Source organism: Trichechus manatus, unplaced genomic scaffold, assembly GCF_000243295.1.
Source record: "Trichechus manatus latirostris isolate Lorelei unplaced genomic scaffold, TriManLat1.0 scaffold00006, whole genome shotgun sequence".
Lineage (NCBI taxonomy): Eukaryota > Metazoa > Chordata > Mammalia > Sirenia > Trichechidae > Trichechus > Trichechus manatus.
The window spans coordinates 10,310,390-10,327,723 of NW_004443942.1; the positions used below are offsets into that span (position 1 = coordinate 10,310,390).

A 17,334-nucleotide genomic window follows, 5' to 3' on the forward strand; every position below is an offset into this window, starting at 1 on the left:
TCTTCCACACATCACCTCTCCCCTCTTCACCTCCCACCCCCAACCACACAGGCACCATTGGTCCTATCTCATCACCCCACTCATTGTACAGAAGACTACCTCACCTGAAGCTTTTAAATAGGCATTAAACATTTAAAACAGAATAAACATTAAAATCCATTAGGAAGGCAGCCCAGTTCACTGCAAAGAATGTGGGCCTTGGAATCTAGGGAATTCAGATCATCCCAGACTCTGATCCCAGTTCAACCTCTTACTACGTTATTCTCTGTGTAACCTTAAACAGCGCTTTAACCTTTCTGGGCTTCAGTTTCCTTATATGTAAAAATTAAACTCACATCACAGCATGGCTGTGAGGAGTAAATGAAATAATGAAACAAGAGAACCTAGATCATAATAAAAAGCAGAAAAGTTCGTTTCCTCCCTCCCTGCTTTCCCACGTGACTTCTGCCTTATGCCCTCTCCTTCTAAATCAGAACTGCAACACAGTAGGACACTTTAAGGAATTATTCCTTAAAGCTTATTTCTCCTGAAGCTCAGTCTCTCCTTATTACATGCCTATTTAGGAAATAAAAGCAAAATAATCACCTGTAGCAGCTAATGCATGCCTCAGTCCAGCAGCAATACACACAACCTTCTCTCTCAGGAGCTGTCAAGGGACACAGAATTTAGATTTCAGAATCATCCATCCACAAAATTTTATGTTGTTTGTGCCCAAATATAATGTAGCATGGTCTCCATTATGTGTCTGATTGATTTTAAAGGTTTTTTCCCCCCATTTTACCCATAAATACTTCTATAAACAAACCAAGCCCGCTGTCGTCTAGTCAATTCCGACTCATAGTGTTCCTATCGGACAGAGTAGAATTGCCCTGTAGAGTTTCCAAGAAGCAGCTGGTGGATTCAAACTGCTGACGTCTTGGTTAGCAGCCAAGCTCTTAACCAGTGCATCACCAGAGCTCCAAATACTTCTATATGTATCCCAAAAATAAAAATCTTTTTAAAAAAAGCATAACTACAACACAATATCACAATGACTCTCAGGGCTGGGAGGGACCTTAAAGGTCATCCAGCCCAGGGTTGGCAAACTTTTTCTGTAAAGTTTTTGCCAGAGAGTAAATATTTCAGACTCTTGTCAGCCAGACACTTTTGTCACAACTATTCAACTGCCACTGTAGTCTAAAAGCAGCCACAGACAATACAGAAATGAATGGGTGTGGCTGTGTTCCAATATAACTTTACCAAGGACTATAGTTTGCCAACCCCTGATCTAGTCCAGTCCCCATCCAATGCTAAAACCCCTCCAAAAAACCCTCCTAAGTAGTCATCCAACCCCTTCCAAATACCTAGCTCCAGTGACACAAGGCTCAGCACCTCCCCAGGTGTCTGTTCCATCTTTGCACAGTTCCATTTATCTTCTTGGTGGAGACAAACTTGTCTGCCTACAGCTTCTGACAACGCTTTCCAATATTTGAAGATAGCTGTCATGTCCTCTCCATGTGGTGGCTTTAAAAACACAGCCTCAAATTCTTTCGATACTTCTCCTTTCTAGATGGGGAGCGGAATCCACTCCCAGTCTCCTTGAGTGTGCACTGGGCTTAATGACTTGTTTCCAATGAATACAATAAGGATGTATGACTGAGAGACAAGGTAATACAAGGCACTGAGGCTACCTGTGTGGTCTCTCTTGGACCACACTTGGGGGAAGCCAGCTGCCATGTCTGAACAGTTCTATGGAGAGACCCACAGGCAAGGAACTGAGCCTCCTGCCAACATCCACATGAGAGAGCTTGACAGTCGATCCTCCAGCCCTGCCAAGCCTTCAGAAGAATGCATGTAGCCCCAGCTGACACCCTGACTACAACCTCATGACAGACCAGCTAAGCTATTCCCAGATTCCTGACCCTCAGAAACTGCAAGAGATAATAAACATTTGCTGTTTTAAGCTAAGTTTTGCAGTAATTTGCTACACAGCAATAGATAAGTAATACATACCTCTTCTTTAGGCCAAACATCCCCAATTGCATCAGCCATCACTCTTATGGTGACACGGTTTCAAATTCCCTCACCATCCCAGTTTCTTTCCTCTAAATAGGCTCCAGTTGGTCAATCTCTCTCTTTTAAAGGGACTATAAATGCATCAATCAAAGCCCCTATGGGGCTTTATCATGCTTGTTTGTTTACAGGTCCACAGTATCCTGTATGATTCCATTTATATGAAATGCCCAGAATAGGCAAATCCACAGAGACAGAAAGTAGATTAGTGGCCGTCAGGGACTGAGGAGAATGTGAGAATGGGGACTGACTGCTAATGGGTACAGGGTTTCCTTTGGTAGTGACGGAAATGTTCTAAAATTACTGTATGCTTTTTGCAAATAACAAACCCATACCTATAACAGGCATAGTGCACCTTGGAAAATAATGAGCAAGGGGTTTGTGTGCCTGGCAAAAATGTATTGTGTGCACGTGTTACTTGCATAAGAATACAGAAGATGGCTGTAATGGCTCCAAATCTCTGTGAATATAGTAAAAACCATGGGATTGTACACTTTGTAAGAGAGAATTTTATAGTATGTGAATTACATCTCAATTAAGTTGTTACTTAAAAAATTTATTTCACCTGTTTTTTTGTTTTACTTTTTTAGATGGGGCTGCTAGAAAATTTTAAATTAGATATGTGGCTCACATTACAGTTCTATTGGGCAGCACTGGCCTATATCATTTGCAAGGCTTAGTGTCTTTAGGCAAGTCACTTCTGTTTCTAACACAGTTCCCATTATTACTAGTTTTAGAATTGTAAAATGTGATTAGTATCCTTATGAAATGTATTACCTTTATTATTCTACTTCACAAAAATGTTAAATAAGTTTGAGGACTAATAGAAAAGTTCTCCAACGGTTCCTTCACGACATCCAACCCCCGACCCGATTTCTCCCAGAAAGACCTAAGTTTTTCAATTCAAATTCTCCTACCTCATTGGTTTTCTGGGACTAAGCCTTTTAGTCCGGGGAGGATAACTGCAACACCCCAGAAAATGCAATGATAATGCTAAAATTCAGTTCACATGAAAGATAATACCATTGCTTCTATCAAGATGCTCTTACTTTAACAGAACACAGGCAAGCTAAATGTAAGTTGCTATCCTTACCTTCAGAAGCCCTGATGGCACAGTGGTTAAAATGCTCAGCTGCTAACCAAAAGGTTTGTGGCTTGGACCCACCAGCTGTTCCACATAAGAACGATGTGACAGTCTGCTTCCATAAAGATTCACAGCCTTGGAAACCCTAGAGGGCAGTTCTACTCTGTCCTACAGGGTTGCTGCGAGTCGGAATCAACTTGACGGCAGTGGGTTTTGGTTTGGGTATCTTTACATCAGGAGCACCGGTGGCACAGTGGTTAATTGCTTGGCTGCTAACCGAAACGTCAGTGGTTCAAACCCACCAGTCACACGAATGGCAGAAAGATATGGCAGTCTGTTTCCGTAAAGATTTACAGCCTTAGAAACTCTATGGGGCAGTTCTACCCTGTCCTATAGGGACACCGTGAGCTGGAATTGATTCGACAGCAATGGGTTTTTATGAGTTTTATCCTTACCTCAATGACCTGGGGAACCACACATCTTCGAGGCCCATGAGGAACTCCTAATTGGCCAAACAAGTTGGATCCACATGATAGAACTTGACCACCTTCTGCAAAATACAATTACTTAAATTGTAAATCTATGAGGTAAGATATCTTTGACCAATGAGTAAATGCTGAAGGATGAGAGGAGGAAAAGAAATGACATAAGGTAGTGGTGGGCCTGTGTTTCAGGGCATTCAAACCATATTCTCTGTAAACACTTAGTGCAGTGCCTAGCGTTGGAACGGGAGGATACTTATTCCTCACTTTTCATGGTTCCGTGTAGTTGAATTTCCATTACTGTAGCACTCCTAGCCTTTCTCCCTCCCTTCCTGATACTCACTGCTTTCTAAGTGAAGAGTAACCTAACCAATTAGTGAGTTTGGAGTAAGGAACAGGATACGTGTGGCTTGGCATGTTTCTCTCTCCTCATTTTGGATCTGCCTCTACAGAGCAGGCATTCCGGGCTGACACACAATAAGGATATCCCCTGCAGGGAAGGCCTAGAGTTTGGGGAGCGAGTTTGAATGCGGGGAGTGTTAGCAGAACCAGTTGGCCTCACAATTAACCGTGTCCTCCAACTTAGCTATTATCAGATCTCCAAGGCTCTGAGCCTTTCTCGCAATTAGTTCTAAATGTGGGCAGGAAAGAGAATGTTATCTACAGACTCTCTACAACTCCAACACAGGCACATAATAAGCTCTTCATAAATGATAGCTATTATTTAGATTCTAATAATTGTTATCAAATTTGACACACATTACAGAACACCTCTGCAGAAGAGAGATGGTGACAGCTGAGCAGAGACAAGAAAGGCCATTCCAACCTCAACAGCAAAAAGACAACCCAATTAAAAAATGGGCAAAGGATATGCACAGGCACTTTGCCAAAGAAGGTATTCAGGCGGCTAACAGACACATGAAGAAATGCTCACAATCATTAGCCATTATAGAAATGCAGATCAAACCTACAATGAGATATCACCTCACCCCAACAAGGCTAGCATTAATCCAAAAAACACAAAATAATAAATGCTGGAGAGGTTGTGGAGAGACTGGAACACTAATACACTGTTGGTGGGAATGTAAAATGGTACAACCACTTGGGAAATCGATTTGGCGCTTCCTTAAAAAGCTAGAAATAGAAGTACCATACGATCTAGTTATCCCACTCCTTGGAATATATCCTAGAGAAATAAGAGCCGTCACATGAATAGATATATGCACACCCATGTTCACTGCAGCACTGTTCACAATAGCAAAAAGATGGAAACAACCTAGGTGCCCATCAACAGATGAATGCATAAACAAATTATGGTATATCCACACAATGGAATACTACGCAATGATGAAGAACAACCATGAAGCCATGAAACATCTTATAACAAGGAGGAAGCTGGAGGGCATTATGCTGAGTGAATTTAGTCAGTCACAGAGGGACAAATATTGCCTAAGACCACTATTCTAAGAACTCAAGAAAAGGTTTAAACACAGAAGAAAACATTCTTTCATGGTTACGAGGGTGGGGAGGGAGGGTGAGGGTTATTTACTAACTAGATAGTAGATAAGAATTATCTTAGGTGAAGGGAAGGACAGCACATACTTCAGGGGAAGTCAGCACAACTGGACTAAACCAAAGCTAAGAAGTTTCCTGAATACAATCAAACACTTAGAGGGACAGAGTAGCAGGGGTAGGGGTCTGGGGACCATGCTTTCAGGGGACATCTAGGTCAATTGGCATAATAAAGCTTATTAAGAAAACGTTCTGCATCCTACTTTGGTGAGTGGCGTCTGGAGTCTTAAAAGCTTGCAAGCGGCCATCTAAGATGCGTCAGTTGGTCCCAACCACCTGGAGTAAAGGAGAATGAAGAACACCAAAGACACAAGGGAAGTATTAGCCCAAGAGACAGAAAGGGCCACATAAACCAGAGATTTCATCAGCCTGAGACCAGAAGAACTAGACGGTGCCTGGCTACCACCAATGACCGCCCTGACAGGCAACACAACAGAGTCCCAGATGAAGATGGAGAAAGCTGGGGTGCAGAACTCAAATTCTAGCAAGAAGACTAGACTTAACGGTCTGACTGAGACTGGAGGTACCCCGGAAAGCATGGCCCCAGGATTCTCTATCAGCCCAGAATTAAAATAATTTCCAAGGCCAACTCTTCAGACAGGGATTGGACCAGACTGTGGGACATAAAGTGATACTCATGAGGGGTGTGCCTCTTAGCTCAAGTAGATACAAGAGACTAAATGGGCAGCTTCTGTCTGGAGGTGAGATGGGAAGGCAGACAGGGTTAGGAGCTGGTTGAATGGACATGGGGAATCAGGGGTGGAAAGGAGGAGTATGCTGTCACAGTATGGGGAGAGCAATTAGAGTCACATATCAGTGTATGTATAAATTTTTGTATGGGGAAAAAAAAAAAAGGCCATTCCAGACAGAAGGAACAGCATGTGTAAACGCAGAGAGGCATAAGAATTTGATTAGTAGTTTGGTGTTCCTAGAGAGAAATGTATGGGGGTTGTGAGGAATAAGAAATAAGGCAAGAGAGGTAGATAAGGTACAGTAATAGAAAGCCACATGTTAAAAAGCTTGGAATTTGAGTTATGCACATGAGAAACTACACAGGTTTGAAACAGGGGAGTGACATGATCAAATGATGCCCTTGCCAGAGAACTGTAACAAAGAAGGAGCCTGGTCAGAAACCATAAATGGTCTTTTAAATCCAGAATGTCCAGCAAGACAGGGTGAAGCCAGGTAGAGAGGCTAAAACTGCTTCAATGGAGAAGGGAGCTGACAAATAACTATTGTTGTAGACTCCTCAGCCACTTCCAAGGGCATTTATTCTATTAACCCTTTGACCACATTCTTCTTTATCCTATCTGCTATCTGGCTTCATAAAGACCAAATAGTTCTGCCCAACTGTATTATTAAGAAAATAATCCCTCACTGGGAATAAGCTGCCATCACTGCTGTAGCAACCTCTAATTTGCCATACTTCCCCACCACATTTTCCAGAGTAACCCGTAACTAGCACTACTGGTCAGCTAACCAAGGCATATCGCTCTCGTGAACTTTTGGGACAGGAAAAGGCCACCAAAGGTGATTTAGTCCATCCCCCAGTCTCTGGCAAAAGTTCTCCAGCCCAATCTCCTTTACTGTTAAAATTCTCCTTGCAAAAGGCATCCCACAATTTTGCTTGACAACCAGAGAGATCATTTGTGCACTTTAAACATAAAGAGGCTTTCATTTAATCACTGTCACCACCATCATGTTCTTCTTACCCAAAGCCTTCATGGTGATACAGATTTACCTGGGTGTGAACTCACCTGTGAGTATAATGGTAAAATCCCAGCCACAGGCCACCTGTTGGATGGGACAGCCAAGGAGTGATGTGCAGGGGGTAAAATACAAAACATTCTCTGTATGACCAAGTCCCAGTTGCCCATCTTTATTCAGGCCACAAACGAAAAGACCTCCTCCATCTGCAAAACATAAACGCCTTGGTGATAGTGTGCACAGGGGAAATTACAACTGCCAGAGCCAGCAAAAAGATGTCACTCCTTATTTGGAATCATAGACCAGTAACTTTTTTTCCAACTCAAGTTAATAAGCCATGTATGATTATGTGCTCTGGAACCAAATGGCACAGGCCCAGGGGCTCAAATCTAATATCTAAATGGAAACTATAAGTCCTGAGTAGTAGCCAATCAATCATCAAACTGAGCGTCTACTGTAACAATAAAAGCCAACATTTATTGAGCACTTAGAATGTGCCAGGTACTGTTCTAAGAGCTTTAAGTACAAGGCCAACTTCTTTTAGGCATAGTAGGCACAGTGCCCAGGGCCCACAATACTTTTAGAAGCCCACGAAAATGTTTTCATTTTAATTTAAGATGAAAAATATAATAATAATGAATATAGAATAATAAATGCAGCCTGGATTATATTCATCTTTATACCAATGCAGTTATGAAATATAATTTTTAATATTTCTTTATGGAGGAAGGGGTCCACGAAGGCAAAAGTTCCAAGGGCCCACGTAAATCATAATGTGGCCCTATTAACTCACGGAGTATCCTCATCCACCATTATTATCCCCACGTTACAGGTAAAGAAACTGTGGCACAAAGAAATTAAGTAACCTGCCCAAGGCCACACAGCTAATAGATCACAGAACTAGGATCTGAACCCAAGCAGTTTGATTCCAGAGCTCCTGTTCTTAACCAGGATGCAATATGCCCTCCTCTACAATATCATAGCACTTATAGTACTTGTTAAGTACTACCCTAGGTACTCTGAGGAAAAATGAAAAATATATAAGTTCTTGCTCTTAAGGAATATTCAACCTAATTGCAAAGACTTCCAACTCCCATGTGAAAGTTAAATAGCAAATGTTGTTGTAAGGTGCCCTTGACTCATAGCAACCCCATGTGACAGAGCAGAACTGCCCCATGGGGTTTTTTTTTCCCCCTCTTCTTTTTCTTTTTTTTAAATTATGCTTTAGGTGAAAGTTTACAGCCCAAGTTAATTTCTCATTCAAAAATTTATACACATATTGTTTTGTGACATTGGTTGTAATCCCCACAATGTGACAGCATGCTCCCCCTTTCCACCCCAGGTTCCCTGTATCCATTCATCCACCTCATGTCCTTTCCTGCCTTCTTGTCCTACTTTTGGACAGGAGCTGCCCATTTGGTCTCATATATTTGATTAAACTAAGAAGCACGTTCCTCATGTGTATTATTTTTTGTTTTATAGGCCTGTCTAATCTTTTCTGAAAAGTGGACTTTGGGAATGGTTTCAGTTCTAGGTTAGCAGAGCATCTGGGGGCCATAGTTTTGCGGGTTCTTCCAGTCTCTGTCAGACCATTAAGTCTGGTCTTTTTACATGAATTTGAATTCTGTTCTACATTATTCTCCTGCTTTGTCCGGAACTCTCTGTTGTGTTCCCTGTTAGGGCGGTCACTGGTGGTAGCCGGGCACCATCTAGTTCTTCTGGTCTCAGGCTGGTGGAATCTCTGGTTCATGTGGTCCCTTAGTCCTCTGGGCTAGTATTTTCCTTGTGTCTTTGGTTTTCTTAATTCTCCTTTGCTCCAGGTGGGATGGGACCAACAGATGTATCTTACATGGCCACTCACAAGCTTTTAAGACCCCAGACACGTATTACCAAAGTGGGATGAAGAACATTTTCTGTAAAAACTATGTTATGCCGATTGACCTAGATGTCCCCCAAGACTATGGGATTTTCTAGGCTGTAATTTTTATGGGAGCAGATTGCCAGGTCTTTCTTCTGTGCAGTGGCTGGGTGGGTTGGAACTGTCAACTTTTCAGTTAGCTGCCAAGTGCTTAACTGTTGCACCACCAGGACTCCTTTAAATAGCAATATACAGCATAAAATGTGACACGTGTTGCAACTCTACTTATCTGCCTCATGATCATAAATTAAAAGTTTTCCTCTCTGACCCTCATTTGTATGAGGATGCCCTAGAAGATCTCTAAGGTCCTTCTATCTCAGACAATCTAGGATTCTCTGAGGACAACATGGTTGTTTCACAAAAAAATTGTTTTCTCCTTAAAATACAAAAGGCTGAAAGATGGTCGTAACATCCTAGGGGAAAACATCTAAATAAGAAAATGAGCACGTATCTACTCTTGAAAGAAGTTACCTGTGACAACGGCAGAGTGGCCCCCACCTCCTGTGATCCTCCTGACACACCCAGGTTCACAGAAGTCATTCAGTTGCTGAGGCAAAAGCACATCCTCCTTATGGCCCAGGCCAAGTTGCCCATAGCTATTTGCACCCTAGGGATAAAATAAACCAAAGATAAAAGAGTATGGGAACCACAGCAGTCAATGTTTTCTTACCCATCCCGATATTTCTCTGAATACCTCTTAGAGTCTATAACAAATGAGATTTCGAAATGGTTAAGCACTCGGCTGCTAACCGAAAAGAGTGGTTTGAACCCACCAGTGGCTCCTCGACAGAAAACACCAGGCAATCTGTTCCAGTAAAGATTACAGTCTAGGAAACCCTATGGGGTAGTTCTACTCTGCCCTATAGGGTTGCTAAGAGTCAGAATCAATTCAGTGGCACCCAACAACAACATTCTTAAAAGGTTATTACATGCAATCCATGCTAAACTCCAGCCCCATCCCCAGAACACCACGAGATTTCCTCATGAGAGCAGATCTTAGCATCCACTACTTCCCTGATGATACTCCTTTCCCTTTCCATTGCCCCAGCCCCTAGTGTTGCCTTTGGGGGCAGCACGGAGTTCCTTCTTATAACAGCTAAAGACCTGGGAGGCTAAGGAAAAAAATGAGGGGGAAATGGGAACACAGTGGGTGGGAAATAAATTCATTAGGATGAGTTCTTGTCCCTTCTCCCCACACCCATCACTGGAGAACTGCCAAAAACTTTCTGTAATCAAAGCTATCCAAGAATTCGGTGCCCTTAAGCAGGGCATTTTGCTGTTTTTTGATCTATACAGTGAAAGAAGTTGGCAATGATCTCTCAGGGTCTTTCCAAGTACAATGTTTTGTGACTCCAAGATTCAGACAACGATATTCCCGTAAGGGAACAGATCTCACGTTGGTGGGCAATATGTCTATTGCTATTTTTGTGATATAGGTCCATAATCCCTAATCCGAATCCCTGTGGCCAGATGTATTTGAGATTTGTAATTTTATAGATTTTAGAAAGGTAATACTGTGTATATATTATGTATTATGGAATACCACTGCAAGGTCTGGTACAGTACCCCATAGCAAAACAGTAATATTTCTGCAACAAAAGGTACAAATACTCACAATAAGTGGGCAGACTATAAATAGCCTTATATGCGGTCAGTTTTGGGTTTTCAGAGCTTTCTGTATTTAGAAGTGAAGATAAAGGATTGTGGACCTGCAGGGAATCTTTTTAAAATTTCAGAAACCTATATAATTAAGTATCTACCTCCTGACTGTTGCTGAATGAGGGAAAGTGATTTAAAACAACGATAAAAACACATACATAGAAACAAAATCTTGCCCCCCATAGGCTATTACACAGCCAGTCTGGAGGGGCAAGCCATGGCAGGGGCACAGATCCCAGAAGCCCCCCGAGGGTCATGTCAGCTACCAATAACTGAGGTCTTCCCAGTGTACTGGACACTCTCATTGAATTCTCACAACAACCTGGGAGATGGGTATTATCACTCCCACTTTAAAGATGAAGAAACTAAGGCCCAGAGAGATGAAGTAACTTTCCACAGTCACACAGCTGGCAGACAGCAAGTTAAAATGCCTAGACCCTTTCACTAAATCATACTATCTCTAAGGGAAAAAAGGATATATAGGTGAACTAGCCCAGAGCTTACCTGGAAGGAAGCTAACCCTATCTAAAAAGCACACCCATCACTTACCCTCTTTTTCTGCTTTATTTTTCTTTATAGCACTTATCATTCCCTGACATTACATTATATATTTGTTTACTTGTCTCATGTCTACCTCCCCCACTGGAAAGTAAACTCCATGAGGGAACGAACTTTGTTTGGCTCGCTGCTATTTCTCCTGCACCTGGAACTGTGTTAGCCCAGAGAAGGTGCATGCATATTTACATGGTGAATGAATGTAAGACCCTGTGAGTCCCTGCCTTGCGAAGATCAAATGAAAGCCTGTTCCACAGTGTGGAGCGCAGTGCATAAGCACGGGATTTCTACCAGGCCTCCAGCAGCCCTGAGATCTCTCGGGCTGCCCTATTACCAGGTTTACAGGCTGCTAAACATCTGGGAAGGAGCACTGGTAGCGCAACAGTTAAGTGCTCAGCTGCTAACCAAAAGGGCAGTGGTTCGAACTCACCAGCTGCTCCACAGGAGAAAAGACCTGGTGATCTGCTTCCATAAAGATTTCAGCCTAGGAAATACAGGGCAATTCTACTCTGTTCTATAGGGTTGCTATGAGTCGGAATCCAGTTGATGCACACAACAACAACAAACACCTGGAGGGAAATAAGTGAGACATCAACACTCTGGGATTCAAATTATGGTACCCAATTTCTGTAATGCAGCCTAATTTCTGTGAGGCCCCTAAATCCAGGTTGAAGCAAAACAAAAGAAAATGTAATACAACTTATTACAGCTGTATTTGCTTCCCTCCTTTACAAACACTCCAGACACAACACACTACACACAGACACACACACCCAAGAAGGTAAATGTCCTCCACACAGATCATGCAGCAGAAGAACACATCATCAGGCCCCTAAACCCAGCAGTGGCTCAACAATATTTGTTTCAGTCCAGACAAGACATCTGAAAGGCTTTTTCTGTCAGATGTCTCCTCTGTCCACACAAGACCCACTCTCCCAGCTGGGAAAAGCTGGAGACAGCACCTCCTACCTACCCCCAGGTACATATTCAATCCCCAACTCCACCCTCAGCTCAAGCGCCACCTCAAAGATGCTCAGATACCCACGCTGCCTCAGGCCACGGAGCCCTCCCTTTTATCAGCCTGCAGCCTTACAGTCAACAAGTGCTGCCTTGTACTGCTAATTATCTTCTTTTTTTTTGATCACTCAATAAACTTGCTGTTAACAGCAATATAGGTGTTACTCCTTCTCCCCCAGTAGGAGAGCTGGAAGTCTTTCACTCTTGTCTATTTCCCAAAAGATCAGCACAAGTCTGGGCACACAGCAGGTACTGATCGATTTATTCGTCAATGAATACCTGCTGAGCACCTACAATGTGCTAGGCACCAAGCAAGACACAGTACTCAAGACAAGCACAGCTCCCACCCTTATGACGCTCACATTAAACTCAGGGAGACTGACATTAACAAATTATACATGTCATCACAATTGTGGTTAAGTGCTATGAAGAACTTACAGGACACTATGTCTGCTTGTACTTGTGCATGCTGGTTGGATGCCTGCTACACACGCCTGTGCACAAACTCCCCCAGCCACAACACATAAAGATCACCCTGTCTCTCTCAGTGCTCCAAGAAAACCAACACAGCCCAGACTCCCACATCCCCAGTACAGGCAAGATCTGTTCACAGCAGAGTATCAGCAAATATGCAGCGTCTCTGCTTTGTGCACGGCCAAGCACCACAGGCCTCACATCCAAAGGATGCTCCCTTCAGGCTGGGGTGGGACTGGGGAAGAGCCTCCATCATCCAGGCAGTAGGAACGTGGGGAGCACAGGTGGCTCCCACAAGGCTGTGAGACAGGCGATCCTTCTCCACGGAGCCCTCCACGCTGTCTTTCCCAGGCGCTGAGATTCTCACGGAAGCAGAGGCTCTGCCCTGGAGGCAGGTTCCTCCCACTGCGTCTCAGCCCCTCGGGTCCAGACCAGCTGGCAGGCTCCTAAGTCACCCCGGGGAGACCCTTCCCTCCCGGCCTTGTCACCCTCAGCCCCCAGCCCAGGATCCTCCAACCCAGAGCCCAATTCGGACACTGGCCTCCCTGACCCCAGTTCTGCCCACACCGAAGCCCTGAGTTCCCTGCGTCCCCCGCACCCGTCAGTTCTAGCGGCCCCGGACCGGGGGCGGAGTCACGTACCCAGGCGAAGAGTGCGGCGGATGCTGCCCCCGAGGCGCACCTCTCGCGCTCCATGCGACGACGCTCCGCCGGCGCTTCCGGGAGGGGCCGACGGGGGGCGGGGCCGGGGGCGGGGTTTGTTGGAAGCAGGGAGCCGACGGCGAAAGTGGGGGCAGCCCGCGAACAGGAGGGGAGGGGACTATCGGAGGAAAGGGAAGGGGAGGAGGGGAGAGGAGGGAGGAGGGGAGAGGAGGGAGGAGGGGAGAAGAGGGAGGGCTGCGGCCTAGCCAGGTGACCGCGCGTGTGGTGTCACTGGGGGCGCGCCAGCGGCGCCCTCGGGCCTCCACGAGGCAGGCGCCGGCGGGGCCCTGGGCAGCCGCCTCCGAGTCTCCCAGCCCGGCAGCGCCCGGAGCGTCCCCGCCCCCGGCCTCCTGTCGCTTGGCGGCTGTGCCTCTTTCTCCCTCCCCCGGCACTCTTGTTTGTTTTTAGTAATAATAATTCCACACAGGTGCATTACGCTCAACATCTCACAAAGCTCTTTCACGTTTTTATCTCTCCTGTGGGCTGACAGGGCAGAGATTATATTGCCATTTGATGGGGAAGAATTAAGCCTGGGAGTCGGTGGAAAGGATCTTGCCCCAGTGTCTTAGGCGGAACTGTCTTTGAGCTTGCTTTGATGTATGGGTTTGCAAAATCTGAGGGAGTTTCCTGGTAGGCGAGTGTGGTGTCTTAGATCATTGGTGTTGGCAAGGAGAGACAGCTCACACCTTGGGAGGCTGAACTGAGGAGATGGTTCTCATCGATTCCCACCTGGGCAGCTTCTTACTTTCAGCGCTCTGGGCATGGATGGCCCTTCCGTAACTTGGATAATCAGTACTGTATACTTTTGACCCAACAAAGAATTTCATATAAAATGGCTTTTATCAGATATCCTCATGTACTTCTGGTGGGAGTTAAGTACAGTTTTCCTCAAAAAAAAATGGCAATGTACGTTAAAAATATGAATATGTTCTTAAAGACCCTCAAGGATATGGATTGACACAGTGGCTGCAACAATGTACTCAAACATAGCAACGATTGTGAGGATGGCCAGGACCCACAGTGTTTTGTTCAGTTGTAGACAGGGTCGCTATGAGTTGAAAGCAACTCTACAGCACCTAACAACATATATATGTGGGTGCATATATATACATATATACATACACATATATATAGGTGGAAATTATCAAATATCATCAATATTATACACAAGTAAAATTTTGCTGAAGATCATTCAAAAACAGTTGCAGCAGTACATCAACAGGAAACTGCCAGAAATTCAAGCCAGATTCAGAAGAGGACATGGAATGAGGGGTATCATTGCTGATGTTAGACGAATCTTGGCTGAAAGCAGAGAATACCAGAAAGATGTTTACCTGAGTTTTATTGACTATGCAAAGGCATTCGACTGTGTGGATCATGACAAATTATGGATAACATTGTGAAGAATGGGAATTCCAGAACACTTAATTGTGCTCATGAGGAACCTGTACTTAGACCAAGAGGCTGTCATTTGAACAGAACAAGGGAATGCTGCATGGTTTAAAGTTAAGAAAAGTGTGTGTCAGGGTTGTATCCTTTCACCATATTTATTCAGTCTATATGCTGAGCAAATAATCCAAGAAGCTGGACTATACAAAGAATAACACAGCATCAGGATTGGAGGAAAATTCATTAACAACCTGCGATATGCAGATGACACAACCTTCCTTGCTGAAAGTGAAGAGGACTTGAAGCACTTACAGATGAAGATCAAAGACCACAGCCTTCAGTATGGATTACACCTCAACATAAAGAAAACAGAAATCGTCACAACTGGACCAATAAGCAATATCATGATAAACGGAGAAATTACTGAAGTTGTAAAGGATTTCATTGTACTTGGATCCACAATCAACGCCCATGGAAGTAGCAGTCAATAAATCAAACAACACATTGTATTGGGCGAATCTGCTGCGAAAAGACCTCTTTAAAGTGTTAAAAAGTAAAGATGTCACTTTAAGGACTAAGGTGCATATCTTAGTTATCTAGTGCTGCTATAACAGAAATACCACAAATGGATGGCTTTAACAGAGAGAAATTTATTCTCTCACAGTCTAGGAGGCTAGAAGTCCAAATCCAGGGTGCTAGCTCCAGCAGAAGTCTTTGTCTCTCTGTCGGCTCTAGGGGAAGGTCCTTGTCATCAGTCTTCCCTGGTCAAGGAGCTTCTCAGCACAGGGATGTGCTATTCTCCTGGCTCTTATTTCTTGGTGATGTGAGGTCCCCCTGTCTCTCTGCTCACTTCTCTCTTTTATATATCTCAAAAGAGATTGATTTAAAACACAACCTAATCTCGTAGATTGAGTCCTGCCTTATTAACATAACTGCTGCTAATCCCACCTCATTAACATCATAGAGGTAGGGTTTATAACACATAGGAAAATCACATCAGATGACAAAATAGTGGACCATCACACAATACTGGGAATCATGGCCTAGCCAAGTTGACATGTATTTTGTGGGGACACAATTCAATCCATAACAACGCACCTGATACAAGCCATGGTATTTTCAATTGCTTCATATGCATGTGAAAGCTGGACAATGAATAAGGAAGACTAAAGAAGAATTGAAGCCTTTGAATTATGGTGTTGGCAAAAAATATTGAATATACCATGGACTGCCAGAAGAATGAACAGCTCTGTTTTGGAAGAAGTACAACCAGAAAGCTCGTTAGAAGCAAGGATGGCAAGACTTTGTCTCACATACTTTGGACATGTTATCAGGAGGGACCAGTCCCTAGAGAAGGACATCATGCTTGGTAAAGTAGAGGGTCAGCAGAAAAGAGGAAGACCCTCAATACAATGGATTGACACAGTGGCTGCAACAATGGGCTCAAGCATAACAATGATTGTAAGAATGGTGCAGGACCAGTCAGTGTTTTGTTCTCTAGTACAAAGGTTCCCTGTGAGTCGGAACTGACTCAACGGCACCTAACAACAACAACAACATATATACATATACTTTTACCCAGTACTTCCATTTCTGTTAATTTACCACAAAAAAATAATCAGACCTGTGTGCAAAGACTTAAACTACAAGGTATTTGTTATGGGGTTATATTTAATAAGAAAGAGCTTAGAACCACCTGAAAGTTAAAAAAATAAATTGATTAAATTATGGCATAGCCATGCAATAGAATACTAGGATATCAGTGAAAATTATGTTTTGGAAGTTTTTTTAACAAGTCCTCTCAGAACATTCTGTAATTTTCCCCAATAACTCAGTGAAATAGACAGCTCATTTTACAGATAAGGAACATGAGATTCAGACTTTACCAAGAACTCCAAAAGGTAATTTCTAGATTCCATTTGTACTTGCCTTCAAATATATCGCATATGCAAAAGGAGCCCTGGTGAAGCAATGGTGAAAGCGATCACTGCTAACAAAAGGTCGGTGGTTCAAACTCACCAGCTGCTCCACAGGAGAAAGACCTGGCAGCCATAAAGATTTCAGCCTTGGAAACCCTATGGGGCAGTTCTACTCTGTCCTATAGGGTGGCTATGAGTTGGAATCGACTGGACAGCAACAGGTTTGTTTTTTTCACTATGTCTCATATCCATAGTCTCTTTAAGAGGCATAAAAATGTGATTGCTAATATAAATTGAAAAAAAACTGCTAATATAAATTTAAATCAGTTTTTAATGTGACATATTTCACAAAAAAATACTCTTTTGAGAACATTAATTTTGTGTTTAAGAGCCCATTTATTACCCAGTTGAATAGCAAACTTGCAAATCATAAATATATATTGCATAGTAAAACAAGGACTAAATTGAAATAAACCTTGAAATTAATACACAAATTCTAGTATATGTTCCTTTAGAAAATTCTGGGTTTTTTTTTTTTTTTTCACTTTGAGAGCCAACTTTAGAAAATAACAATAATTCTGTATATCTTGGTGTGTCATTTCTATTTGCATAACTCTTAATGACAAAATATCCAGATTAAGAAATGTAGGCATTCTGAAAACCAGCTTTTTGAGCTTTCTTCAAAAAATCAGGAAGATAGTGTCTATGTCTTTGAGTAATAACTGACTGATTAAGAATTTTAAACCAAGATTTTAGTTCAATATTTGAGTAACTATCAACATATTCCTAGACACTTTGAAGACAT

The 17,334-nt window shown here is 43.2% G+C and overlaps 1 protein-coding gene across 1 annotated transcript in view; it reads right to left on the reverse strand.

Annotated features, from left to right (window-relative positions):
* SERGEF (secretion regulating guanine nucleotide exchange factor) overlaps window positions 1-13,215 on the reverse strand; it is a 254,308-nt gene extending 241,093 nt beyond the window's left edge. Inside the window, exons 1-5 of the mRNA XM_004369688.2 lie at window positions 13,162-13,215; window positions 9,287-9,422; window positions 6,948-7,103; window positions 3,592-3,686; window positions 586-646 (exon numbers count right to left, since the gene is read on the reverse strand). Coding sequence (XP_004369745.1) covers window positions 586-646; window positions 3,592-3,686; window positions 6,948-7,103; window positions 9,287-9,422; window positions 13,162-13,215 — 502 coding nt within the window. The remainder of the gene's footprint in view (window positions 1-585; window positions 647-3,591; window positions 3,687-6,947; window positions 7,104-9,286; window positions 9,423-13,161) is intronic.
* Window positions 13,216-17,334: the final 4,119 nt, after the last annotated feature.